The sequence below is a fragment of the Amblyomma americanum genome, chromosome 1, assembly GCF_052857255.1.
Source record: "Amblyomma americanum isolate KBUSLIRL-KWMA chromosome 1, ASM5285725v1, whole genome shotgun sequence".
In the NCBI taxonomy this organism is placed as follows: domain Eukaryota; kingdom Metazoa; phylum Arthropoda; class Arachnida; order Ixodida; family Ixodidae; genus Amblyomma; species Amblyomma americanum.
The window spans coordinates 558,562,860-558,590,439 of record NC_135497.1 but is presented as its reverse complement, the minus strand read 5'-3'; the positions used below and the strand labels follow the sequence as shown (position 1 = coordinate 558,590,439).

The 27,580-nt window shown below is 46.9% G+C and overlaps 1 protein-coding gene and 1 pseudogene across 1 annotated transcript; both read left to right on the top strand.

Moving 5' to 3' along the window:
• Positions 1-1,791: 1,791 nt before the first annotated feature.
• On the top strand, positions 1,792-3,301 carry LOC144108524 (uncharacterized; annotated as a pseudogene).
• Positions 3,302-18,883: 15,582 nt separating this feature from the next.
• LOC144108513 (uncharacterized) lies at positions 18,884-20,392 on the top strand. The gene has a single exon (XM_077641732.1). It carries the CDS (start codon positions 18,899-18,901, stop codon positions 20,390-20,392), a length of 1,494 nt encoding a protein of 497 aa, XP_077497858.1. The 5' UTR covers positions 18,884-18,898.
• The last annotated feature ends 7,188 nt before the right edge of the window (positions 20,393-27,580 follow it).

The following is a 27,580-nucleotide window of genomic DNA, read 5'->3' as shown; positions in this document are numbered from 1 at the left end:
GCATGCTAGAGAAACGCTATGCTGGAAAAATTGCATGCTAGAGAAACGCTATGCTGGAGAAACTACATTGGAAAAAGTCCATGTTGGAGTTACACCACACTGGACAAATTCCATGTAGGAGAAGCTTCATGTTATACAAACTCTATGTTAGAGAAACTTCACGCTGGAGAGAGTCCAATTTGGAGAAACTATAAGTTAGAGAGACTCCATGTCGGAGCAACTCCATATTTAACAAACTCCATGCTGGAGAAACTACACTTCACTCTGGAGAAACTTCATGCTGGATAATTCCATGTTGAAGAAATTATATGTTGAAGAAACTCCATAATCGAGAAACTCCATGTTAGATACACCATTTTGGAGAAGCTCCATGTTGGAGAATATGCATGTTGGAGAATAGCAAGAGAAATTTTACGAAGAAACGCCATCTTGCAGAAGCTCCGTGTTGGAAACTTTATGTTGGAAAATCCATGCTGGAGTAACTGTATGCTGGAGAAACACCATGTTGGCGAAACTATGGTCAGGAGATTATAAATGTTGGGTAAACTCCACATTGGAGTAACTCTGTTGGCGAAAATTCATGTTGGAGAAACTAAATGCTGGATAAACGTCATGAAGATATTCCATGCTGATGAAACTCCATGCTGGAGAAACTGCATGCTAGAGAAACTCTGATGAAATGCTTTGTTGGTGAAACTTCATGCTGGAGAAACTTAATGTTTGTTAACCTTCATGTTGAAACAATATGTCGTAGGGACTCCCTGTTGGAGAGACTCCACGCTTAAGAAACTTCATGCTGCAGAAACGATACACTGGAGAAACTCCACGCAGGGGAAACTGCATCTTGGAGAAAATATGTTGCAAACACCATGTTGGAACGTTCATGAAGAAGCTCCATAATGAAAAACTACATGCTGGAGAAACTTCATCTCAGATACATAAATAATGCAGAATCTCTATGTTGCAGAATCTCTATGTTGGAGACTCCATGCTGTAGAATCTCCATGCTGGAGAAACACCATGCTGGAGAAACTTCATGCTGGAGATACTGCATGTTGGAGAAATTTCATGTTGGGGAATCCTGATGTTGGAGACTCCACGCACGCGAAAGTTTGTGTTGGAGAAACTGCATGTTGCAGAAGCTCCAAGCTGGAGAATCTCGATGCTCGAGAAACTGCACACTGCATAAACTTCATGTTGGAGAAACTCTATTGTGGAGAAACTATGCTGGTGAAATTCCGTGCTGGCGAAACTCAATCCTGGACAAACTCTATGCATCAGAAACTCCACACTAGAGAAACTCTATGTTGGAGAACTCCACGTTGTAGAAACTCCATAATCGGGAAACTCCATGTTAGATACTCCACGTTAGAAACTTCATGTTGGAAAATCCATGCTGGAGAAACTGCATGCTGGAGAAACACCATGTTGGCGAAACAATGGTCAGGAGATTATACATGTTGGGTAAACTCCACATTGGAGAAACTCTGTTGGGGAAAATTCATGTTGGAGAAACTAAATTATGGATAAACGTCATTAAGATATTCCATGCTGATGAAACTCCATGCTGGAGAAACTGCATGCTAGAGAAACTCTGATGAAATGCTTTGTTGGTGAAACTTCATGCTGGAGAAACTTAATGTTTGTTAATCTTCATGTTGAAACAATATGTCGTAGGGACTTCCTTGGAGAGACTCCACGCTTAAGAAACTCCATGCTGGAGAAACGATACACTGGAGAAACTCCACGCAGGGTGGGCTCGGTGACTGCACCACAGCTCAGCCACCTAATTCTCTTACCTTTGCGATGCAGACGACCGTCCTCGCATTTGCCAGCCTGCTGCTGCCGTCCCTGGCAGGCCTATCTACGGGGGCGTCATCGGTGTGCGCACTGCCGTACACTGGGGATGACCCGGGCTCCTGCCATCTACCGCCCGAGGAGTGCTCGTCCCTACTGAATGTGCCGCCAGAGGAGCTGCACACACCGGAAATCACAGTACCATGGGTGGCCACATCGACATCAGCAACAATGCCAAAATGTATAAAAGAGCTTCACCCGCTGACACCGCTTCGTGGGCTCGGTGACTGCACCACAGCGCAGCCACCTAATCCGCTTACATTTGCGATGCAGACGACCGTCCTCGCATTTGCCAGCCTGCTGCTGCCGTCCCTGGCAGGCCTGTCTACGGGGGCGTCATCGGTGTGCGCACTGCCGTACACTGGGGATGACCCGGGCTCCTGCCATCTACCGCCCTACGAGTGCTCGTCCCTACTGGATGTGCCGCCAGAGGAGCTGCACACACCGGAAATCACAGTACCATGGGTGGCCACATCGACATCAGCAACAATGCCAACATGTATAAAAGAGCTTCACCCGCTGGCACCGCTTCGTGGGCTCGGTGAGTGCACCACAGCGCAGCCACCTAATCCGCTTACCTTTGCGATGCAGGTCAGTACATCGTATGCCCTCTTCGCTAAAAAATCCAGTAATTATATTTTGGTGCAGTTTCCGAGCCCGCACTGCTGTGTCGCCATTGCCGTTGAGTGTGCTCACGTAATTCATTCCTTGCTCATGCTATCAGGTGACTTTGAGACTAACCCTGGTCCTGAGGGAAACGCTGCTGTACTCGCTGAACAACAGAAGCTAAACGCGGGACAGACCCTGTTGATTACAAAAATACACGGCCTCAAAACACAGCTGAACACAACAGATCAAACCATAGCAAGCCTAGACAAACGAATGGCCGATCTCGAAGCGCATTACCAAACACTTCTTCGCCTCAGAAACGATATTGAAATAATGCAGCCAACCACAATCAACCAAGCTAAAAAGACTGAAGAACTAGAAACACGCCTGGATGACGCGGAAAACCAATCACGTCGGAATAACCTCATTTTCTATGGCATCCCTGGCCCTGCTAGCGCTGAAACGTGGGCTGAGTCAGAAAAACTATTCATTGATGTTTGCCGCAATAATCTTGATATAACCTTGAAACCTAACGACATTGAAAGAGCGAATCGCCTCGGAAATCATTCAGCCGACCGAATTCGTCCCGTAATCGTAAAATTCCTATCTCATAAAACCAAAGACGCACTGTTATCAAATGGCCGTAAATTAAAAGACACAAACTACAGTATTGGATAAGGACTTTTCCCGCACCGTTCGACACGCGCGTAAACAGTTACTAGTGTTTGCCAAAGCCAATTCTAACAAGTACTCCTTGCGCTTCAAAACCCTGCACATCGGCTCAAAACGCTATGTATTTGACGCATCATCCCAAACCGTTAAGGAAATCGCATAGCAATTGCCCCGTCACAAAACTTTAACAAATCGTCGACCCGCTCCACCGCACAATGTTCTCTCGTTTTCGATAATATTCACTAACATCCGTAGTCTTCTTCCAAAGCGCGAACTCATATCAAACATCATGTCGTCATCCGGAAGCAACATACTAATACTAACAGAAACTTGGCTAAATGGTGACGTAACGGATGCGGAAATTTCGGCCGATTTACCCCACTTCGAAGTGTATCGAAACGATCGGAAAGGCAAACGGGGGGGCGGTGTTCTCGTTGCCATTCATCGAGGCATATCATGCTCTGTTGTTGACGTCGCATCCGACATTGAAGCCATATGGCTCATCTGTCGCGCTCCCCCCGTAACAGTTCTGCTTGGCGTTTGCTACAGGCCCCCCCAGACTAGTCCAGACTTCCCACGTCATCTGAACAACATCCTTCATAAACTTGTTTTCACATATCCAAATGCCCGTATTCTTCTTTTTGGTGATTTTAACTACCCGGATATTGATTGGCAGAACATAGCTAGTTCCACAATAACGTGTCATGCAGAGGCGAAGAACTTCATCGATGTCTGTTTAAATTTTAACCTCACTCAATTAATTTCCCAACCAACCCGTGTCTCACGAGAATCAGCAAACACACTCGACCTGATACTAACTAACAAGCAGCCCCGAGAATGTATCATCCATCAGTTACCTTCCTGAAATGAGCGATCACAAAGTCATGCACGCTTTATTCTCATTTACCTCGACTCAAAAACAGACATCCGATAAAACGATACACCTCTACGATAAGGGTAACTATAATGCAATAACTGAAGAACTTAACACCTTTTTTCCTGAATACGTATCCGCATTTCACACTCGCTCAATTCTTGAAAACTGGCTGATATTCAACAACAAATTAAATCATCTCACTAATATGTTCGTACCAAGGATTACCTTTCATACTAATCGCAATAAACCATGGTTTACCCAGCACTTAAAACGACTCGAAAACAAAAAGAAACGATTGTTTCGTACCGCCAAACGAAACGACACGCCTGCCGCATGGGGAAAATACTTCGAGGCCGAGAAATCATACCTACTTTCTGTTCGTAACGCAAAGTACTCATTTTATCACAATGATTTACCAAACTTACTTATAAGAAACCCCAAGCAATTCTGGCAAGTTTTAAACCCAACACATCCTCCCAATATTAAACTGACGAATGATTCACATGAAGCAGTGACTGACCATGATTGCGCAGAAATATTTAACCATGCATTCACATCTGTGTGCACTACCGAACCCAACGCACTTTCACAATTACCACCCTTTAACTTAGAAACCCCCATGCCGGCAGTCACGTTCGTCGAAGAAGGCATTTCATCCATAATTCGTAATATGAAACTTTCATCATCAGCTGGTATGGACCTGATTAATTAAAAAATATTGAAAAACGTGGAATCAATTTGTGCATCATATTTATGTCTCATTTTCTCACAGTCACTCTCCTCAGAAATTTTTCCTCTTGATTGGAAAACGGGGAAGGTCGTTCCAGTCTACAAATCAGGTAACAGAGACTCGCCCTTGAATTACAACCCCATTTCATTGACTAGTGTGCCTTGTAAAATCATGGAACATGTCATCTACTCACAAATCGTAAACTTCTTGGACGGAAACCATTTCTTTCACCCCTCACAACATGGGTTTCGTAAGGGCCTCTCTTGCGAAACACAACTAGCGCTTTTCCTTCACGACTTGCACACTAATCTAGACCGTAATATGCAGACAGACACCCTCTTTCTTGATTTCGCCAAAGCTTTTGACAAGGTTCCCCACCGCCGGCTATTACTAAAACTCTCAAAGCTGAACCTACCCCCCTAATACTCTCAAATGGATTGAAGAATTCCTAACTAACCGTTCTCAGTCAGTCTATCTTAACGGCCATCTGTCTACATCTCTCCCGGTTATTTCAGGGGTCCCACAAGGTTCTGTCCTCGGTCCCCTCCTATTCTTAATATATATTAACGACTTGCCCCTGCATGTTTCCTGTAGTATTCGAATTTTCGCAGATGAATGTGTTATTTACCGCACCATTAATAACTGTCACGATCAATACACTCTTCAGACAGAGCTTAACAACGTACTAAATTGGTGTGATAACTGGCTAATGTCCCTCAATCCTACTAAATGTAAACTCATGTCCTTCACTCGTCGTCACAATCCATATCTCTTTCATTATTCAATTTCTAACACACAGATTGAGCAAGTACAATCATATTGCTACGGTTGTGCTTGTGCTTGGAACGCTCGTGCTTGGTGCGCTCGCGCTTGGAACGCGAAGAGGACGAAGTGCGTTTCTGTTGCTGGGCTTCGCGTGCCCGGTTGTTCGGCTGCGTGGCTGTAAGCTGTTTCCCTGTAAATATATTTTTCCCTTTTGGTGTGCACATCTTCACGTTACATTATTGGTGGAGGTGCGGGGTAAACGTGGGCGAAAAAACCACAACATCGTCGAGGTAACATAGACATGTGGACCATTTAAAGCCGCGAAGCAAGGAGTCCATCATTCTTTCGAAGGTAGCTGGCGCATTACAGAGACCGAAGGGCATAACTTTAAACTGATATAAGCCGTCCGGTGTGACGAATGCCGTCTTTTCGCGGTCACTGTCATCAACAGAGATTTGCCAATACCCGGACCGAAGGTCAATTGAAGAGAAAAATTTGGCTCCGTGAAGGCAGTCCAAAGCATCGTCTATTCTTGGGAGTGGATAGACGTCTTTTTTTGTTATGTTGTTTAGGTGCCGGTAATCAACGCAAAAGCGCCAGCTGCCGTCCTTCTTTTTAACCAGCACAACTGGTGAGGCCCAAGGGCTCGACGAGGGCTCTATGATGTCTTTACTGAGCATCTTGTCCACCTCTTGCTGTATGATGGTGCGTTCTGTACTGGACACTCTGTAGGGTCGTCTGTGAATAGGAGCTGCGTCACCGGTGTTGATGCGATGCGTGACCACCGATGTTCGAGCCAAAGGGCGGTCATCGAAGTCAAAGATGTCGCGAAAAGACGACAGAAGATACCGAAGGTCGTGAGCTTGCCCTGGTAAGAGGTCAGCAGCAATCATTTTTGCATATTCATCAGGTGGTGGGACGTCAGAGTCGCGGCAGTTCGACGAGGGTGGGACGCTTCTCACCGCCGATACGACGCATTCGGCAGCAGGGCACAGCGTGGCGAGCGACATACCTTGTGGGAGCGGCTGAACGTAAGAGGCAAAGTTGAGAACCGGAAGGGACGCTTGATTTGCCGACATGGTGAGAACTGTATGCGCAAGGGCAACACTGCGTGTAAAGGGCACATCAGGAACCGGAGTAATGATGTAGTCACCATCGGGAACTGGCGGGACCGAGGAGAAACGGACATAAGTGGCGGCATCGGGGTCCAGGCGGACAAAGTCGGCGGTGCACAGTCGGTGAACAATTGGATCCGGTGGCTCTGAAGGAACAGGTAGAACGAGTTGAACGATGCTTGTGGCGCAATCTATAAGGGCGGAATGGTCGGTGAGAAAGTCAAGGCCGAGAATGATGTCATGAGGGCAGTGTTCGAGGACAGTGAAGAGCACAGAAGTATGGCGGCCGGCTATTGAAACACGAGCAGTACACATTCCGACGACAATAGACATACCGCCATCTGCAACACGGACCACAGTTGAGGGGGCAGGAGTGAGCACTTTCCTTAGGCGACGGCGAAGACGAGCATTCATGACTGAGACGTGCGCTCCAGTGTCGATCAGAGCGGTAACAGGGACCCCGTCCACGTCGACGTTAAGGATGTTCCGATGAGCATGAAGAGTTAAAGGAGGGTTTTCTGGTCGGGTCGTCAGAGCAGCATCACCCCCAGACGCTGCAGCCATCAGTTTTCCGACCGGGAGCGGGCATATGGGGCCGGCGACGAAGGGCGGCGAGGTCGGGGCGATGGAGATCGACGGCGCTGAGGTGACGACGAACGGTTGGTAAGCGGGGTCTGAGCGTTGTGGCCAGAAGAGGTCGTTTCCGAGGGCGAGGGAGAGCGGCGGGAATATGCAGAACCCGGCGGGTAGCGGCTGTAGGTCGAGGACGGACGGCTTCGGCAGTGTCGAGATATGTGGCCAACTCGGGAGCAGTTAAAGCAGATGGGCCTGTCATCAGGTGTTCTCCATTCATCTGGATTGCGGCTGCGTCGAGGGTAGTATGCACGTTCAGAACCGAGCTCCGGGGACATGCGGCGAGCATATGGGGCACTAACTGAGCAAACAGGTTGAATCCCAAGATTGGCAAATTCTTTGCGAACGACAGCCTGTATAAGGGATACTGCTGGAGTACTGTCTGTTGCGGGTGGATGAAACGCAACGGGGAACATTGCTTCTACTTCTTGGCGCACAAGTCGTGTCAGGCTCTCAGATGTCGGCAGACGGCTCGGTGGAGTCGAGTCTACACAGGACGACGTCGCAATCGTATTCGGCAACCGCGTGAACTGCGGAGAAATTCGGCGGCTCTTCGCTTGTTCGAACCGGCGGCATTCCTTGATGATTGCGTCAACCGTTCCGCAGTCCTTGTATACAAGAAGGTTAAAGGCGTCATCTGCGATGCCTTTGAGCACGTGACCTACTTTGTCGCACTCTGACATAGTGGCGTCGACTTTCATGCAGAGAGCTAATATGTCCTGAATGTATGATACATAGGACTCTGTGGACGTTTGTGCACGGCATGCGAGCTCCTTCTTCGCAGCGAGCTGACGCCCGAATGGCTTACCAAACAGGTCACAAAGCTTGCGCTTGCAGAGATCCCAGCTGATGAGTTCATCCTCGTGGGTCTCGAACCATACCCTGGCAGTGCCCGTCAGGTAGAAGATGACGTTGGCCAACTTTAGGGTCGGGTCCCACCTGTTGTGTGTGCTCACGCGCTCGTACATTGCGAGCCAGTCCTCCACGTCGACGCCGTCCGTTCCGTTGAAGGTCCCAGGATCTCTCGGATGGGCAATGATGAACGCCGGGTTGGCGGACGCCGACGGAGCGGCCCCTTCGCTGGTCATGGTTGAAGAGCCAGCGAGCTGACGACCGCTGCGAAGTTCCGTGCTTGCTGTGGCTGTACCCCGCACCTCCACCAATGAGGAGGAGGTGAGGAGGCCTTTTCTTCGCTAGTCGACTTACTCACCTCCCCACCTATTCTGGCCCATTTTGATCCGTCGGCTCCGACTGAAGTTCGCACAGACGCCTGCGGTTATGGGATTGGCGCCGTGCTAGCCCAACGTCACAAAGGGCAAGAACGCGTTATTGCATATGCCAGCCGCCTCCTTTCTACAGCTGAGCGAAATTACTCAATTACAGAGCGCGAGTGTCTAGCTCTTGTCTGGGCCGTAGCTAAGTTCCGACCGTACCTGTTTGGCCGTCCTTTCTCCGTAGTGACCGATCACCACGCCCTTTGTTGGCTGTCTTCACTGAAAGACCCCACAGGCCGGCTCGGACGTTGGACGTTGCGCCTCCAAGAGTATTCTTACACTGTTCATTACAAGTCAGGGCGTCTCCATCAAGACGCCGACTGCCTGTCTCGGCACCCTGTAGAGCCGCCTGATCCTGGAGACAACGACCTCGGCCCGTGCCTCTTCGCTATCTCCGATCTGGTTAACATCGCGGACGAGCAGCGACAAGACTCTTCCTTGCGTATTCTCATTGATCGCCTCAACTGTGCCAGCCGAGATCCTTCATTGCAACTGTTCGTCATTCAGGATGGCTTCCTATACCGCCGCAACCTTCGTCCTGACGGACCTCCGCTCCTGCTAGTCGTTCCCCAGCGTCTCGTTCCTCTGTCCTAGCGGAACTACACGACCTACCGACCGCAGGCCACCTCGGCGTCTCCCGCACATACGATCGGGTCCGACGCCGCTTCTTTTGGCCTGGTCTGTACCGCTCTGTTCGGCGTTACGTTGCCTCCTGCGACCTCTGTCAACGCAGGAAGAGACCATCAACGTTGCCTGCTGGCCTTCTACAGCCTATTGACGTACCTCTCGAACCATTCTACCGTGTTGGACTCGACCTTCTCGGACCTTTCCCGACGTCCTGCTCCGGCAACCGTTGGATTGCTGTCGCGACCGACTATGCGACCCGGTACGCTATCATGCGTGCGTTACCAACAAGTTGCGCAACCGATGTCGCCGACTTCCTATTGCAGAACGTAATCCTTCACCACGGCGCTCCACACCAATTGCTGACGGACCGCGGCCGCTACTTTTTGTCCCGAGTAGTTGACGATATCCTCCGGTCCTGTGGCACGCAGCATAAGCTCACTACAGCTTACCATCCCCAGACGAACGGGCTTACCGAGCGCCTCAACAGGACTCTGACCGATATGCTATCCATGTATGTCTCGCCCGACCACCGCGATTGGGACGTTGCCTTGCCTTATGTAACATTTGCTTATAATTCGTCGCGGCATGATACCACCGGCTATTCTCCTTTCTACCTTCTGTTTGGTCGGCATCCTGCGCTGCCATTGGATACATTACTACCGAGTTCTACTGCCTCGACCACAGAGTATGCACGTGACGCCATCTCCCGAGCAACTATGGCCCGTGAAATCGCCCGAGACCGGCTCACCGCATCTCAGACCTACCAGAAGTCAGTTTACGACCGCCGGCATCGCCCAGTACACTATCCGCCGGGCTCACTCGTCCTCCTTTGGTCTCCTTCTCGCCATGTCGGTCTCTCTGAGAAACTTCTACGTCAGTACAGTGGCCCTTATCGAGTTCTCCGTCAGGCGACCGACGTGACCTACGAGATTACACCTCTTCATGCTCCGACGTCGTCCACTAGCCCTTTGACTGACGTCGTTCATGTAGTCCGTCTCAAACCGTACCACACGCCTGCTACATCATCCACTTAGCACCGGGACGGTGCTTTTGCCGCCGGGAGTTATGCTACGGTTGTGCTTGTGCTTGGAACGCTCGTGCTTGGTGCGCTCGCGCTTGGAACGCGAAGAGGACGAAGTGCGTTTCTGTTGCTGGGCTTCGCGTGCCCGGTTGTTCGGCTGCGTGGCTGTAAGCTGTTTCCCTGTAAATATATTTTTCCCTTTTGGTGTGCACATCTTCACGTTACAATATAAATATCTAGGAGTCACACTCTCTTCTAATCTATCATGGCAGGTTCATATTGGTAACATCATTTCAGCATCAAACAAAACACTCGGTTTTCTGAAACGTCACCTTCGTCTTGCCCCACCAAATGTTAAATTGCTCGCGTATAAATCACTTATAAGACCCAAATTAGAATATGCATCCCCCATCTGGAGCCCCACAACAAGCATATCTAATCACCGCATTGGAAGCTGTGCAGAATCGTGCTGCCCGATTCATTCATTCCTCATACTCATATGACGTCAGTGTCTAATCCTTGAAAGCTACATCCGGACTGCCACCCCTCTCTTTTCGTCGTCGCATTGCTAGCCTCACCCTTTATCACAAATTCTTTTATTCTTCTCTCAATCAAGCACCGTATATCGCCGCCGCATCACGCATATCTCACCGCACCCGTCATCCCCTTCAAGTTGCCCGCCCACTATCACGCACTACTACGTTTTCAGCTTCGTTATTTCTACGAGCAGCCACGGACTGGAACGGCCTACCCCATGACATCGTCGCCATCGCTTCAGCATCTGCTTTTCAAGAAAGCGTAACAGATCACATTCAATGTTAAATTACCAACGCTGTTTGTTTTCCTCACTACAAATGTAATCCCACCCCTTATGTAACACCCCCTGAAATGGGGCCTTTAAGGAATAAAACTGAACTGAACTGAACTACATCTTGGAGAAAATATGTTGCAAACACCATGTTGAAAAGTTCATGGAGAAGCTCCATAATGAAAAACTCCATGCTGGAGAAACTTCATCTCAGAGAAATTAAATAATGCAGAATCTCTATGTTGCAGAATATCTATGTTGGAGACTCCATGCTGTAGAATCTCTATGCTGGAGAAACAACATGCTGGAGAAACTTCATGCTGGAGATACTGCATGTTGGAGAAATTTCATGTTGGGGAATCCTGATGTTGGAGACTCCACGCACGCGAAAGTTTGTGTTGGAGAAACTGCATGTTGCAGAAGCTCCAAGCTGGAGAATCTCGATGCTCGAGAAACTGCACACTGCTTAAACTTCAGGTTGGAGAAACTCTATTGTGGAGAAACTATGCTGGTGAAATTCCGTGCTGGCGAAACTCAATCCTGGACAAACTCTACACATGAGAAACTCCACACTAGAGAAACTCTACGCTGGAGAACTCCACGTTGAAGAAACTCCATAATCGAGGAAACTCCATGTTAGATACTCCACGTTAGAAACTTCATGCTGGAGATACTCCATTTTGGAGAAACTCCAAGTTGGAGAATCTTCATAATGGAGAATCCATGCAGGAGAAACTTCATGTAGGAGAAACACCAACTTGGAGAAATTCCGTGGTGGAAACTATGTTAGACACTCCATGCTAGAGGGTCTGCATGTTGGAGAAACTCCATGCCGGAGAAGCTGCATGCTGGAGAAACACCATTTTGGGGAAACTAAGTTCGGGAGATTCCATGTTGGGTAAACTCTGTGTTCGAGAAACTCTGTGTTGGATAAACTTCATGTTGGAGATCCAATATGCTCTAAAAACTCCTTGCTGGTAGCTCCATGCTTGTGAAACTCCATGCTGGAGAAACTCCACACTGGAGTAACTCCATGATGTAGAACTCTATGCTGGAGAATCCATGCTGGTGAAATTTCATCCTGGTGAAACTCCATGCTGGAGAAACTTCATGTTGGAGATAAAAAGAGTTGGAGAAACTCCATGTTGCAGAAAGTCCAAGCTTGAGAAATTCCATCATGGTGAAACTCCATGCTGGACAAACTCTATGTTGGAGAAAGTACCTGTTAGGGAAACTTAATGTTGGAAACTCCATGTTGGAGAAACACCATGTAGGAACCTCCAGCCTGGAGAAACTATATGTTGGAGAAACTGACATTGGAGAATCTATATGTTGGAGAAACTCAATGCTGGAAAAACTTCATGCTAGAGAAACGCTATGCTGGAGAAACTACATTGGAAAAAGTCCATGTTGGAGTTACTCCACACTGGACAAATTCCATGTAGGAGAAACTTCATGTTATACAAACTCCATGTTAGAGAAACTTCACGCTTGAGAGAGTCCAATTTGGAGAAACTATATGTTAGAGAGACTCCATATCGGAGCAACTCCATATTTAACAAACTCCATGCTGGAGAAACTACACTTCACTCTGGAGAAACTTCATGCTGGAGAATTCCATGTTGAAGCAAATATATGTTGAAGAAACTCCATAATCGAGAAACTCCATGTTAGATACACCATTTTGGAGAAGCTCCATGTTGGAGAATATGCATGTTGGAGAATAGCAAGAGAAATTTTACGAAGAAACGCCATCTTGCAGAAGCTCCGTGTTGGAAACTTCATGCTGGAAAATCCATGCTGGAGTAACTGCATGCTGGAGAAACACCATGTTGGCGAAACTATGGTCAGGAGATTATACATGTTGGGTAAACTCCACATTGGAGAAACTCTGTTGGAAAAAATTCATGTTGGAGAACTAAATGCTGGATAAACGTCATGAAGATATTCCATGCTGGTGAAACTCCATGCTGGAGAAACTGCATGCTAGAGAAACTCTGATGAAATGCTTTGTTGGTGAAACTTCATGCTGGAGAAACTTAATGTTTGTTAACCTTCATGTTGAAACAATATGTCGTAGGGACTCCCTGTTGGAGAGACTCCACGCTTAAGAAACTTCATGCTGGAGAAACGATACACTGGAGAAACTCCACGCAGGGGAAACTACATCTTGGAGAAAATATGTTGCAAACACCATGTTGGAAAGTTCATGGAGAAGCTCCATAATGAAAAACTACATGCTGGAGAAATTTCATCTCAGAGAAATTAAATAATGCAGAATCTCTATGTTGGAGACTCCATGCTGTAGAATCTCCATGCTGGAGAAACTTCATGCTGGAGATACTGCATGTTGGAGAAATTTCATGTTGGGGAATCCTGATGTTGGAGACTCCACGCACGCGAAAGTTTGTGTTGGAGTAACTGCATGTTGCAGAAGCTCCAAGGTGGAGAATCTCAATGCTCGGGAAACTGCACACTGCATAAACTTCATGTTGGAGAAACTCTATTGTGGAGAAACTATGCTGGTGAAATTCCGTGCTGGCGAAACTCAATCCTGGACAAACTCTATGCATCAGAAACTCCACACTAGAGAAACTGTATGTTGGAGAACTCCACGTTGTAGAAACTCCATAATCGGGAAACTCCATGTTCGATAATCCACTTTAGAAACTTCATGCTGGAGATACACCATTTTGGAGGAACTCCTCGTTGGAGAATCTTCATGTTGGAGAATCCATGCAGGAGAAACTTCATGTAGGAGAAACACCAACTTGGAGAAATTCCGTGGTGAAAACTATGTTAGAGTCTCCATGCTAGAGAGACTGCATGTAGGAAAAACTCCATGCTGGAGAAACTGCATGCTGGAGAAACACCATCTTGGCGAAAATAAGTTTGGGAGATTCCATGCTGGGTAAACTGTGTTCGAGAAACTCTGTGTTGGATAAACTTCATGTATGTGATCCAATATACTCTTAAAACTCCATGCTGTAGCTCCATGCTTGTGAAACTCCATGCTGGAGAAACTCCACACTGGAGAAATGTTGGAGAAACTCTATGCTGGAGAATCTATGCTGGGGAAATTTCATCATGGTGAAACTCCATGCTGGAGAAACCATGTTGGAGATACGAGTTTGAGAAACTACATGTTGCAGAAAGTTCAAGCTCGAGAAATTCCATCGTGGTGAAACTCCATGCTGGAGAAACTTCATGTTGGAGAAACCACCTGTTGGAGAAACTTAATATTGAAAACTCTATGTTGGAGAAACACCATGTAGGAACCTCCAGTCTGGAGAAACTCCATGTTGGAGAAGCTGACGTTGGAGAATCTCTATGTTGGAGAAACTCCATGCTGGAAAACCTCCATGCTAGAGAAACGCTATGCTGGAGAAACTATATTGGAAAAAGTCCATGTTGGAGTTACTCCACACTGGACAAATTCCATGTAGGAGAAACTTCATGTTATAGAAACTCCATGTTACAGAAACTTCACGCTGGAGAGAGTCCAATTTGGAGAAACTATATGTTAGAGAGACTCCATGTCGGAGCAACTCCATATTTAACAAACTCCATGCTGGAGAAACTACATTTCACTCTGGAGAAACTTCATGCTGGAGAACTCCATGTTGAAGAAACTATATGTTGAAGAAACTCCATGTTCGATACACCATTTTGGTGAAGCTCCATGTTGGAGGATATGCATGTTGGAAAATAGCAAGAGAAATTTTACGTAGAAGAAACATCATCTTGCAGGAGCTCCGTGTTGGAAACTTCAAGTTGAAAAATCCATGCTGGAGAAACTGCATGCTGGAGAAACACCATGTTGGCGAAACTATGGTCAGGAGATTATACATGTTGGGTAAACTCCACATTGGAGAAACTCTGTTGGGGAAAATTCATGTTGGAGAACTAAATGCTGGATAAACGTCATGCTGATGATATTCCATGCTGGTGAAACGATACACTGGAGAAACTCCACGCAGGGGAAACTACATCTTGGAGAAAATATGTTGCAAACACCATGTTGGAAAGTTCATGGAGAAGCTCCATAATGAAAAACTCCATGCAGGAGAAACTTCATCTCAGAGAAAGTAAATAATGCAGAATCTCTATGTCGCAGAATCTCTATGTTGGAGACTCCATGCTGTAGAATCTCCTTGCTGGAGAAACACCATGCTGAAGAAACTTCATGCTGGAGATACTGCATGTTGGAGAAATTTCATGTTGGGGAATCCTGATGTTGGAGACTCCACGCACGCGAAAGTTTGTGTTGGAGAAACTGCATGTTGCAGAAGCTCCAAGCTGGAGAATATCGATGCTCGAGAAACTGCACACTGCATAAACTTCATGTTGGAGAAACTCTATTGTGGAGAAACTATGCTGGTGAAATTCCGTGCTGGCGAAACTCAATCCTGGACAAACTCTATGCATCAGAAACTCCACACTAGAGAAACTCTATGTTGGAGAACTCCACGTTGTAGAAACTCCATAATCGGGAAACTCCATGTTCGATACTCCACTTTAGAAACTTCATGCTGGAGATACACCATTTTGGAGGAACTCCTCGTTGGAGAATCTTCATGTTGGAGAATCCATGCAGGAGAAACTTCATGTAGGAGGAACACCAACTTGGAGAAATTCCGTGGTGAAAACTATGTTAGAGTCTCCATGCTAGAGAGACTGCATGTAGGAAAAACTCCATGCTGGAGAAACTGCATGCTGGAGAAACACCATCTTGGCGAAAATAAGTTCGGGAGATTCCATGCTGGGTAAACTGTGTTCGAGAAACTCTGTGTTGGATAAACTTCATGTATGTGATCCTATATACTCTTAAAACTCCATGCTGTAGCTCCATGCTTGTGAAACTCCATGCTGGAGAAACTCCACACTGGAGAAATGTTGGAGAAACTCTATGCTGGAGAATCTATGCTGGGGAAATTTCATCATGGTGAAACTCCATGCTGGAGAAACCATGTTGGAGATACGAGTTTGAGAAACTACATGTTGCAGAAAGTTCAAGCTCGAGAAATTCCATCGTGGTGAAACTCCATGCTGGAGAAACTTCATGTTGGAGAAACCACCTGTTGGAGAAACTTAATATTGAAAACTCTATGTTGGAGAAACACCATGTAGGAACCTCCAGTCTGGAGAAACTCCATGTTGGAGAAGCTGACGTTGGAGAATATGTTGGAGGAACTCCATGCTGGAAAAACTGCATGCTAGGGAAACGCTATGCTGGAGAAACTACATTAGAAAAAGTCCATGTTGGAGTTACTCCACACTGGACAAATTCCATGTAGGAGAAACTTCATGTTATAGAAACTCCATGTTACAGAAACTTCACGCTGGAGAGAGTCCAATTTGGAGAAACTATATGTTAGAGAGACTCCATGTCGGAGCAACTCCATATTTAACAAACTCCATGCTGGAGAAACTACATTTCACTCTGGAGAAACTTCATGCTGGAGAACTCCATGTTGAAGAAACTATATGTTGAAGAAACTCCATAATCGAGAAACTCCATGTTCGATACACCATTTTGGTGAAGCTCCATGTTGGAGGATATGCATGTTGGAAAATAGCAAGAGAAATTTTACGTAGAAGAAACATCATCTTGCAGGAGCTCCGTGTTGGAAACTTCAAGTTGGAAAATCCATGCTGGAGAAACTGCATGCTGGAGAAACACCATGTTGGCGAAACTATGGTCAGGAGATTATACATGTTGGGTAAACTCCACATTGGAGAAACTCTGTTGGGGAAAATTCATGTTGGAGAACTAAATGCTGGATAAACGTCATGCTGATGATATTCCATGCTGGTGAAACGATACACTGGAGAAACTCCACGCAGGGGAAACTACATCTTGGAGAAAATATGTTGCAAACACCATGTTGGAAAGTTCATGGAGAAGCTCCATAATGAAAAACTCCATGCAGGAGAAACTTCATCTCAGAGAAAGTAAATAATGCAGAATCTCTATGTCGCAGAATCTCTATGTTGGAGACTCCATGCTGTAGAATCTCCTTGCTGGAGAAACACCATGCTGAAGAAACTTCATGCTGGAGATACTGCATGTTGGAGAAATTTCATGTTGGGGAATCCTGATGTTGGAGACTCCACGCACGCGAAAGTTTGTGTTGGAGAAACTGCATGTTGCAGAAGCTCCAAGCTGGAGAATATCGATGCTCGAGAAACTGCACACTGCATAAACTTCATGTTGGAGAAACTCTATTGTGGAGAAACTATGCTGGTGAAATTCCGTGCTGGCGAAACTCAATCCTGGACAAACTCTATGCATCAGAAACTCCACACTCGAGACTCTATGTTGTAGAACTCCACGTTGTAGAAATTGCATAATCGGGAAACTCCATGTTAGATACTCCACGTTAGAAACTTCATGCTGGAGATACACCATTTTGGAGGAACTCCTCGTTGGAGATTCTTCATGTTGGAGAATCCATGCTGGAGAAAGTTCATGCAGGAGAAACACCAACTTGGAGAAATTCCGTGGAGGAAACTATGTTAGAGACTCCATGCTAGAGAGACTGCATGTGTGAGAAACTCCATGCTGGAGAAACTGCTTGCTGGAGAAACACCATCTTGTTGAAACTAAGTTCGGGAGATTCCATGTTGGGTAAACTCTGTGTTCGAGAAACTCTGTGTTGGATAAACTTCATGTTGGAGATACTATATGCTCTAAACACTCCATGCTGGTAGCTCCATGCTTGTGAAACCCCATTCTGGAGAAACTCCACACTGGAGAAACTTTATGCTGGAGATATGCTGGTGAAATTTCATATTGGTGAAACTCCATGCTGGAGAAAATTCATGTTGGAGATACAACGAGTTGGAGAAACTCCATGTTGCAGAAAGTCCAAGGTGGAGAAATTCCATCGTGGTGAAACTCCATGCTGGACAAACTCTATGTTGGAGAAACTACCTGTTAGGGAAACTTAATGTTGGAAACTCCATGTTGGAGAAACACCATGTAGGAACCTCCAGCCTGGAGAAACTCCATGTTGGAGAAACTGACATTGGAGAATCTATATGTTGGAGAAACTCCATGCTGGAAAAACTGCATGCTAGAGAAACGCTATGCTGGAGAAACTACATTGGAAAAAGTCCATGCTGGAGTTACTCCACACTGGACAAATTCCATGTAGGAGAGACTTCATGTTATACAAACTCCATGTTAGAGAAACTTCACGCTGGAGAGAGTCCAATTTGGAGAAACTATATGTTAGAGAGACTCCATGTCGGAGCAACTCTATATTTCACAAACTCCATGCTGGAGAAACTACACTTCACTCTGGAGAAACTTCATGCTGGAGAATTCCATGTTGAAGAAACTATATGTTGAAGAAACTCCATAATCGAGAAACTCCATGTTAGATACACCATTTTGGAGAAGCTCCATGTTGGAGAATATGCATGTTGGAGAATAGCAAGAGAAATTTTACGAAGAAACGCCATCTTGCAGAAGCTCCGTGTTGGAAACTTCATGTTGGAAAAATCCATGCTGGAGTAACTGTATGCTGGAGAAACACCATGTTGGCGAAACTATGGTCAGGAGATTATAAATGTTGGGTAAACTCCACATTGGAGAAACTCTGTTGGGGAAAATTCATGTTGGAGAAACTAAATGCTGGATAAACGTCATGAAGATATTCCATGCTGGAGAAACTGCATGCTAGAGAAACTCTGATGAAATGCTTTGTTGGTGAAACTTCATGCTGGAGAAACTTATTGTTTGTTAATCTTCATGTTGAAACAATATGTCGTAGGGACTTCCTTGGAGAGACTCCACGCTTAAGAAACTCCATGTTGGAGAAACGATACACTGGAGAAACTCCACGCAGGGTGGGCTCGGTGACTGCACCACAGCTCAGCCACCTTATTCGCTTACCTTTGCGATGCCGACGACCGTCCTCGCATTTGCCAGCCTGCTGCTGCCGTCCCTGGCAGGCCTGTCTACGGGGGCGTCATCGGTGTGCGCACTGCCGTACACTGGGGATGACCCGGGCTCCTGCCATCTACCGCCCGACGAGTGCTCGTCCCTACTTAATGTGCCGCCAGAGGAGCTGCACACACCGGAAATCATAGTACCATGGGTGGCCACATCGACATCAGCAACAATGCCAACATGTATAAAAGAGCTTCACCCGCTGACACCGCTTCGTGGGCTCGGTGACTGCACCACAGCGCAGCCACCTAATCCGCTTACATTTGCGATGCAGACGACCGTCCTCGCATTTGCCAGCCTGCTGCTGCCGTCCCTGGCAGGCCTGTCTACGGGGGCGTCATCGGTGTGCGCACTGCCGTACACTGGGGATGACCCGGGCTCCTGCCATCTACCGCCCGACGAGTGCTCGTCCCTACTGGATGTGCCGCCAGAGGAGCTGCACACACCGGAAATCACAGTACCATGTGTGGCCACATCGACATCAGCAACAATGCCAACATGTATAAAAGAGCTTCACCCGCTGACACCGCTTCGTGGGCTCGGTGACTGCACCACAGCGCAGCCACCTAATCCGCTTACCTTTGCGATGCAGGTGAGTACATCGTATGCCCTCTTCGCTAAAAAATCCAGTAATTATATTTTGGTGCAGTTTCCGAGCCTGCACTGCTGTGTCGCCATTGCCGTTGAGTGTGCTCACGTAATTCATTCCTTGCTCATGCTATCAGGTGACTTTGAGACTAACCCTGGTCCTGGGGGAAACGCTGCTGTACTCGCTGAAAAACAGAAGCTAAACGCGGGACAGACCCTGTTGATTACAAAAATACAGGGCCTCAAAACACAGCTGAACACAAATAATCAAACCATAGCAAGCCTATACAAACGAATGGCCGATCTCGAAGCGCATTACCAAACACTTCTTCACCTCAGAAACGATATTGAAATAATGCAGTCAACCACAATCAACCAAGCTAAAAAGACTGAAGAACTAGAAACACGCCTGGATGACGCGGAAAACCAATCACGTCGGAATAACCTCATTTTCTATGGCATCCTTGACCCTGCTAGCGCTGAAACGTGGGCTGAGTCAGAAAAACTAGTCATTGATGTTTGCCGCAATAATCTTGATATAACCTTGGAACCTAACGACATTGAAAGAGCGAATCGCCTCGGAAATCATTCAGCCGACCGAACTCGTCCCGTAATCGCAAAATTCCTATCTCATAAAACCAAAGACGCACTGTTATCAAATGGCCGTAAATTAAAAGACACAAACTACAGTATTGGGGAGGACTTTTCCCGCACCGTTCGACACGCGCGTAAACAGTTACTAGTGTTTGCCAAAGCCAATTCTAACAAGTACTCCTTGCGCTTCAAAACCCTGCACATCGGCTCAAAACGCTATGTATTTGACGCATCATCCCAAACCGTTAAGGAAATCGCATAGCAATTGCCCCGTCACAAAACTTTAACAAATCGTCGACCCGCTCCACCGCACAATGTTCTCTCGTTTTCGATAATATTCACTAACATCCGTAGTCTTCTTCCAAAGCGCGAACTCATATCAAACATCATGTCGTCATCCGGAAGCAACATACTCATACTAACAGAAACTTGGCTAAATAGTGACGTAACGGATGCGGAAATTTTGGCCGATTTACCCCACTTCGAAGTGTATCGAAACGATCTGAAAGGCAAACGGGGGGGCGGTGTTCTCGTTGCCATTCATCGAGGCATATCATGCTCTGTTGTTGACGTCGCATCCGACATTGAAGCCATATGGCTCATCTGTCGCGCTCCCCCCGTAACAGTTCTGCTTGGCGTTTGCTACAGGCCCCCCCCCCAGACTAGTCCAGACTTCCCACGTCATCTGAACAACATCCTTCATAAACTTGTTTTCACATATCCAAATGCCCGTATTCTTCTTTTTGGTGATTTTAACTACCCGGATATTGATTGGCAGAACATAGCTAGTTCCACAATAACGTGTCATGCAGAGTCGAAGAACTTCATCGATGTCTGTTTAAATTTTAACCTCACTCAATTAATTTCCCAACCAACCCGTGTCTCACGAGAATCAGCAAACACACTCGACCTGATACTAACAAGCAGCCCCGAGAATGTATCATCCATCAGTTACCTTCCTGAAATGAGCGATCACAAAGTCATGCACGCTTTATTCTCATTTACCTCGACTCAAAAACTGACATCCGATAAAACGATACACCTCTACGATAAGGGTAACTATAATGCAATAACTGAAGAACTTAACATCTTTTTTCCTGAATACGTATCCGCATTTCACACTCGCTCAATTCTTGAAAACTGGCTGATATTCAAGAACAAATTAAATCATCTCACTAATATGTTCGTACCAAGGATTACCTTTCATACTAATCGCAATAAACCATGGTTTACCCCGCACTTAAAACGACTCCAAAACAAAAAGAAACGATTGTTTCGTACCGCCAAACGAAACGACACGCCTGCCGCATGGGGAAAATACTTCGAGGCCGAGAAATCATACCTACTTTCTGTTCGTAACGCAAAGTACTCATTTTATCACAATGACTTACCAAACTTACTTATAAGAAACCCCAAGCAATTCTGGCAAGTTTTAAACCCAACACATCCTCCCAATATTAAACTGACGAATGATTCACATGAAGCAGTGACTGACCATGATTGCGCAGAAATATTTAACCATGCATTCACATCTGTGTTCACTACCGAACCCAACGCACTTTCACAATTACCACCCTTTAACTTAGAAACCCCCATGCCGGCAGTCACGTTCGTCGAAGAAGGCATTTCATCCATAATTCGTAATATGAAACTTTCATCATCAGCTGGTATGGACCTGATTAATTCAAAACTATTGAAAAACGTGGAATCAATTTGTGCATCATATTTATGTCTCATTTTCTCACAGTCACTCTCCTCAGGAATTTTTCCTCTTGATTGGAAAATGGGGAAGGTCGTTGCAGTCTACAAATCAGGTAACAGAGACTCGCCCTTGAATTACAACCCCATTTCATTGACTAGTGTGCCTTGTAAAATCATGGAACATGTCATCTACTCACAAATCGTAAACTTCTTGGACGGAAACCACTTCTTTCACCCCTCACAACATGGGTTTCGTAAGGGCCTCTCTTGCGAAACACAACTAGCGCTTTTCCTTCACGACTTGCACACTAATCTAGACCGTAATATGCAGACAGACACCCTCTTTCTTGATTTCGCCAAAGCTTTTGACAAGGTTCCCCACCGCCGGCTATTACTAAAACTCTCAAAGCTGAACCTACCCCCTAATACTCTCAAATGGATTGAAGAATTCCTAACTAACCGTTCTCAGTCAGTCTATCTTAACGGCCATCTGTCTACATCTCTCCCGGTTATTTCAGGGGTCCCACAAGGTTCTGTCCTCGGTCCCCTCCTATTCTTAATATATATTAACGACTTGCCCCTGCATGTTTCCTGTAGTATTCGAATTTTCGCAGATGATTGTGTTATTTACCGCACCATTAATAACTGTCACGATCAATACACTCTTCAGACAGAGCTTAACAACGTACTAAATTGGTGTGATAACTGGCTAATGTCCCTCAATCCTACTAAATGTAAACTCATGTCCTTCACTCGTCGTTACAATCCATATCTCTTTCATTATTCAATTTCTAACACACAGATTGAGCAAGTACAATCATATAAATATCTAGGAGTCACACTCTCTTCTAATCTATCATGGCAGGTTCATATTGGTAACATCATTTCAGCATCAAACAAAACACTCGGTTTTCTGAAACGTCACCTTCGTCTTGCCCCACCAAATGTTAAATTGCTCGCGTATAAATCACTTATAAGACCCAAATTAGAATATGCATCCCCCATCTGGAGCCCACAACAAGCATATCTAATTACCGCATTGGAAGCTGTGCAGAATCGTGCTGCCCGATTTATTCATTCCTCATACTCATATGACGTCAGTGTCTCATCCTTGAAAGCTACATCCGGACTGCCACCCCTCTCTTTTCGTCGTCGCATTGCTAGCCTCACCCTTTATCACAAATTCTTTTATTCTTCTCTCAATCAAGCACCGTATATCGCCGCCGCATCACGCATATCTCACCGCACCCGTCATCCCCTTCAAGTTGCCCGCCCACTATCACGCACTACTACGTTTTCAGCTTCGTTATTTCTACGAGCAGCCACGGACTGGAACGGCCTACCCCATGACATCGTCGCCATCGCTTCAACATCTGCTTTTCAAGAAAGCGTAACAGATCACATTCAATGTTAAATTACCAACGCTGTTTGTTTTTCTCCCTACAAATGTAATCCCACCCCTTATGTAACACCCCCTGAAATGGGGCCTTTAAGGAACAAAACTGAACTGAACTGAACTACATCTTGGAGAAAATATGTTGCAAACACCATGTTGGAAAGTTCATGGAGAAGCTCCATAATGAAAAACTCCATGCTGGAGAAACTTCATCTCAGAGAAATTAAATAATGCAGAATCTCTATGTTGCAGAATATCTATGTTGGAGACTCCATGCTGTAGAATCTCTATGCTGGAGAAACACCATGCTGGAGAAACTTCATGCTGGAGATACTGCATGTTGGAGAAATTTCATGTTGGGGAATCCTGATGTTGGAGACTCCACGCACGCGAAAGTTTGTGTTGGAGAAACTGCATGTTGCAGAAGCTCCAAGCTGGAGAATCTCGATGCTCGAGAAACTGCACACTGCATAAACTTCAGGTTGGAGAAACTCTATTGTGGAGAAACTATGCTGGTGAAATTCCGTGCTGGCGAAACTCAATCCTGGAAAAACTCTATGCATCAGAAACTCCACACTAGAGAAGCTCTATGTTGGAGAACTCCACGTTGTAGAAACTCCATAATCGGGAAACTCCATGTTAGATACTCCACGTTAGAAACTTCATGCTGGAGATACACCATTTTGGAGGAACTCCTCGTTGGAGAATCTTCATGTTGGAGAATCCATGCAGAAGAAACTTCATGTAGGAGAAACACCAACTTGGAGAAATTCCGTGGTGAAAACTATGTTAGAGTCTCCATGCTAGAGAGACTGCATGTTGGAAAAACTCCATGCTGGAGAAACTGCATGCTGGAGAAACACCATCTTGGCGAAAATAAGTTCGGGAGATTCCATGTTGGGTAAACTCTCTGTTCGAGAAACTCTGTGTTGGATAAACTTCATGTATGTGATCCTATATACTCTTAAAACTCCATGCTGTAGCTCCATGCTTGTGAAACTCCATGCTGGAGAAACTCCACACTGGAGAAATGTTGGAGAAACTCTATGCTGGAGAATCTATGCTGGGGAAATTTCATCCTGGTGAAACTCCATGCTCGAGAAACTTCATGTTGGAGATACGAGTTTGAGAAACTACATGTTGCAGAAAGTCCAAGCTGGAGAAATTCCATCGTGGTGAAACTCCATGCTGGAGAAACTCCATGTTGGAGAAACCACCTGTTGGAGAAACTTAATATTGAAAACTCCATGTTGGAGAAACACCATGTAGGAACCACCAGCCTGGAGAAACTCCATGTTGGAGAAACTGATGTTGGAGAATCTCTATGTTGGAGAAACTCCATGCTGGAAAACGTCCATGCTAGAGAAACGCTATGCTGGAGAAACTGTGACATTCCTTGTGTGCTACGAGGTACATTCCTTGTGTGTGCTACGAGGTACATTCCTTGTGTGTGCTACGAGGTACATTCCTTGTGTGTGCTACGTGGTACATTCCTTGTGTGTGCTACGAGGTTCCGAGTTCGACGGCGCGGCGTAGACGGAGACCCAGATGACAGCAGCATCATCAATTACCCAGCCATGCTCGTTGAGAGTGACAACCAGAACGAAGGGGTTTAAGCCCAACCGGACCCGCCGCCGCGGGGAAACGGGCTTATCCTCCCCAATTGGCGTGGCGGTTCCAGGGGCGGCCCTTCCGAGCACATTCCAGGACAAGGGAACTGTCAGCGGGCCAGAGCGCGCCTTACCTTGAGGAGCGAGTGTCAGTTGATGGATGGAGAATGGAGGCCGGTGACCCGCGGGAACTGTCAGCGGGCCAGAGCGCGCCTTACCACAGCCGACGCTATGCGCTACCTCGAAGACAACCTTCTTTCCCTCGGACTCAACACGTGAGGGGGGCGAGACAATAAGTGCGGTGGTATGTTTGTGCGCCCAAGTGAAAGCCCTAGCCCCCCCTCCTAAGTGGGGTCTCAAAAGCAAATGTCCTCTGAATGCTGTGACATTCATGACTTCAAAATTGTAATCAAAAGGGAATCACGGGACTGATTGTGGGACTTTTACCCCCATTTGAGAGGCTTGAGGCACTGGAGGGCTTGAGAAAAAAAAATGTCTTTATCTGAGGGAGCTCCCACTCCACAGCCGTCGCTCGGAGCAAGCATGCTGGCATTAGGAAGCGTAATTCCGACGTTTACGGGAGATAAGACAGGGGTTCCAATCTGCGATTTCTTTTCCATGCTAGAAGAGATTGGGAAAATGGGGGGATGGTCCGATGCTCAAATGCTGGGAATGGCGAGGTGTAAGATGGCAGGAGCTGCTCATGATTTTGCATGGCGAGAAGAAAAAGTAAAATCCACAAAATCATTTGCGGAATTTAAGAAGCTCGCGTTTGAGCATTTTGACACTGATCCACGTCACGTGCGAGTACAGAGGTTCCGTGACGCCGGACAGATGGTAGGGGAGGACGTGCGAACGTTTGCGTCGCGGCTTCAGCGCTTAGCGCGCGATACGTTAAGCAGGGAGGAGGAAGTAGACCAGCATAAGAAGAAATACGCGGAGGATATACTTAAAGAGGAAATGACCGCTTTGTTCGTGGCTGGTCTGCAAGACCCCGTGCGCCGGTTCGTGCTCTCGCGCAAGCCGAGCAATTTCGACCAAGCCGTGGAGGCCGCATTGGATGAGGAACAAAATGAGGCGTTAACGACAGCCGCAGCGAGAGTACGCGTCATAGAGAGAGCGGTGCTCAACCCTGAGGTTGCTCTCTTGACAGAGCGGTTAGATCGCTTAGAACAGCTGCTATCTCAGCAGGTAGAACGCCAGGTTGAAGCGCGCGCTCAACAGCGCCCATTCGCTGGAAACCGGAGACCGCCACAAAGCTACAGGCGCGGTATGCGAGAGTTTGAAGAAATCGTATGCTTCGCTTGCCAGGGTCGCGGACACATCGCCAGGTTCTGCCAAAACGTGCGCCGTGGGGAGCCACAAAGAGAAGCAGGCGAGACACGCCCTAAGCAAGCCTACAGCGGGGCTCCAGATACCGAGACAAAAAACTAGATAGTCCTCCCCAGCCTGAGGAGCGTGGGGAGGGAGCAGTGGATGATGAGGTGGTGGTAGTTTGTGTGGCCGACGAGGCATGCCCTGTTGTGCGTTGCAAGTTAAATGGTTGTTGCATGGAATTGTTGATAGATACGGGGTCAAAGGTGACATTGCTTAAGGAGAGCAGTTTTAACACGCTTCGAAGGAAGGGGGACTGCGAGGTGTTGGAAGCGTCTGGTGGTATGGCAACCAAATTAGTAGGCATAACGGGGGATCCTCTTGGCATAAGTGGACTCTACCGGTTACACTTCTCTCTCGGCGGAATTGCATTGGAGCACCCCTGCTACGTATTCTCGGACACGGTGTCTCTGCCAACCGGAGTGTCAGGTATATTAGGGCAGGATTTTTTGAGAAAAGGGAAAGTAGTAGTCTCATTCTCTGAGGAAGAGGTGAATGCGGGCGGATCAAAAGTTCCGTTTTTGAACAGGAGAGGGGCTGAGATTCGCATTACCGATATTGACACCCGTCAAACAGTGGGATCATTGGAGAAGGTATATTCGCGGGTTGCCGTCAGGCTGGTCGATGAGGCGGTCGTCCTTCCTTGGTCGGAGCACATTTTGTACGCGTTTGTGCCTTCAGATGTAGAGAGCGGCGCCGTGGGAGTGCTTGAGCCGGTCGACTCTCTCAGCAATGGCCTGAAGGCAGCCGCGTGCCTCGTGACAGATAATGACGCCCACAGAGTGCCCCTACGGGTGGTTAACTGTAGCCAGCAGCCACTGAGCCTTCCCAAGAACAAAACATTGGCTTTCTTCACCTCTGCGATAGAGAAACGTGAGCCCACCGATACGGTACTCGCAACTGTAGAGCATGCTAGTCCTTCGGCTGCTCCAAAGGTGTTGTTCGATCTTTCTCACGTAAAATCCAGGGAGAGAGAGGCTCTGGCTGGTTTGCTGAACGACTACTCGGAAGTATTCGCCGCGTCCAACCTGGATTTGGGCTGCTGTGGCGTTATAAAGCACAGGATAGAAGCCGGCACTTCATCGCCCGTTTACCAGCGTGCGTACAGGATTCCTTACTCCCAACGTGAGGAGATAGAGCGGCAGGTGCAGGACCTGATTGATCGCGGCATTGTCGAACACTCAAAGTCACCCTGGGGAGCACCAGCACTATTGGTGGAAAAGCCAGATGGCTCGTATCGATTGGTAGTGGACTACCGGAAACTAAATGCCGTAACTCGCATCGATCCATACCCCATCCCCAATATACAGGAGACGCTTTCTCAGCTGGGCTCTGCCAGGTACTTCACGGTAGTGGACATGGCGGCGGG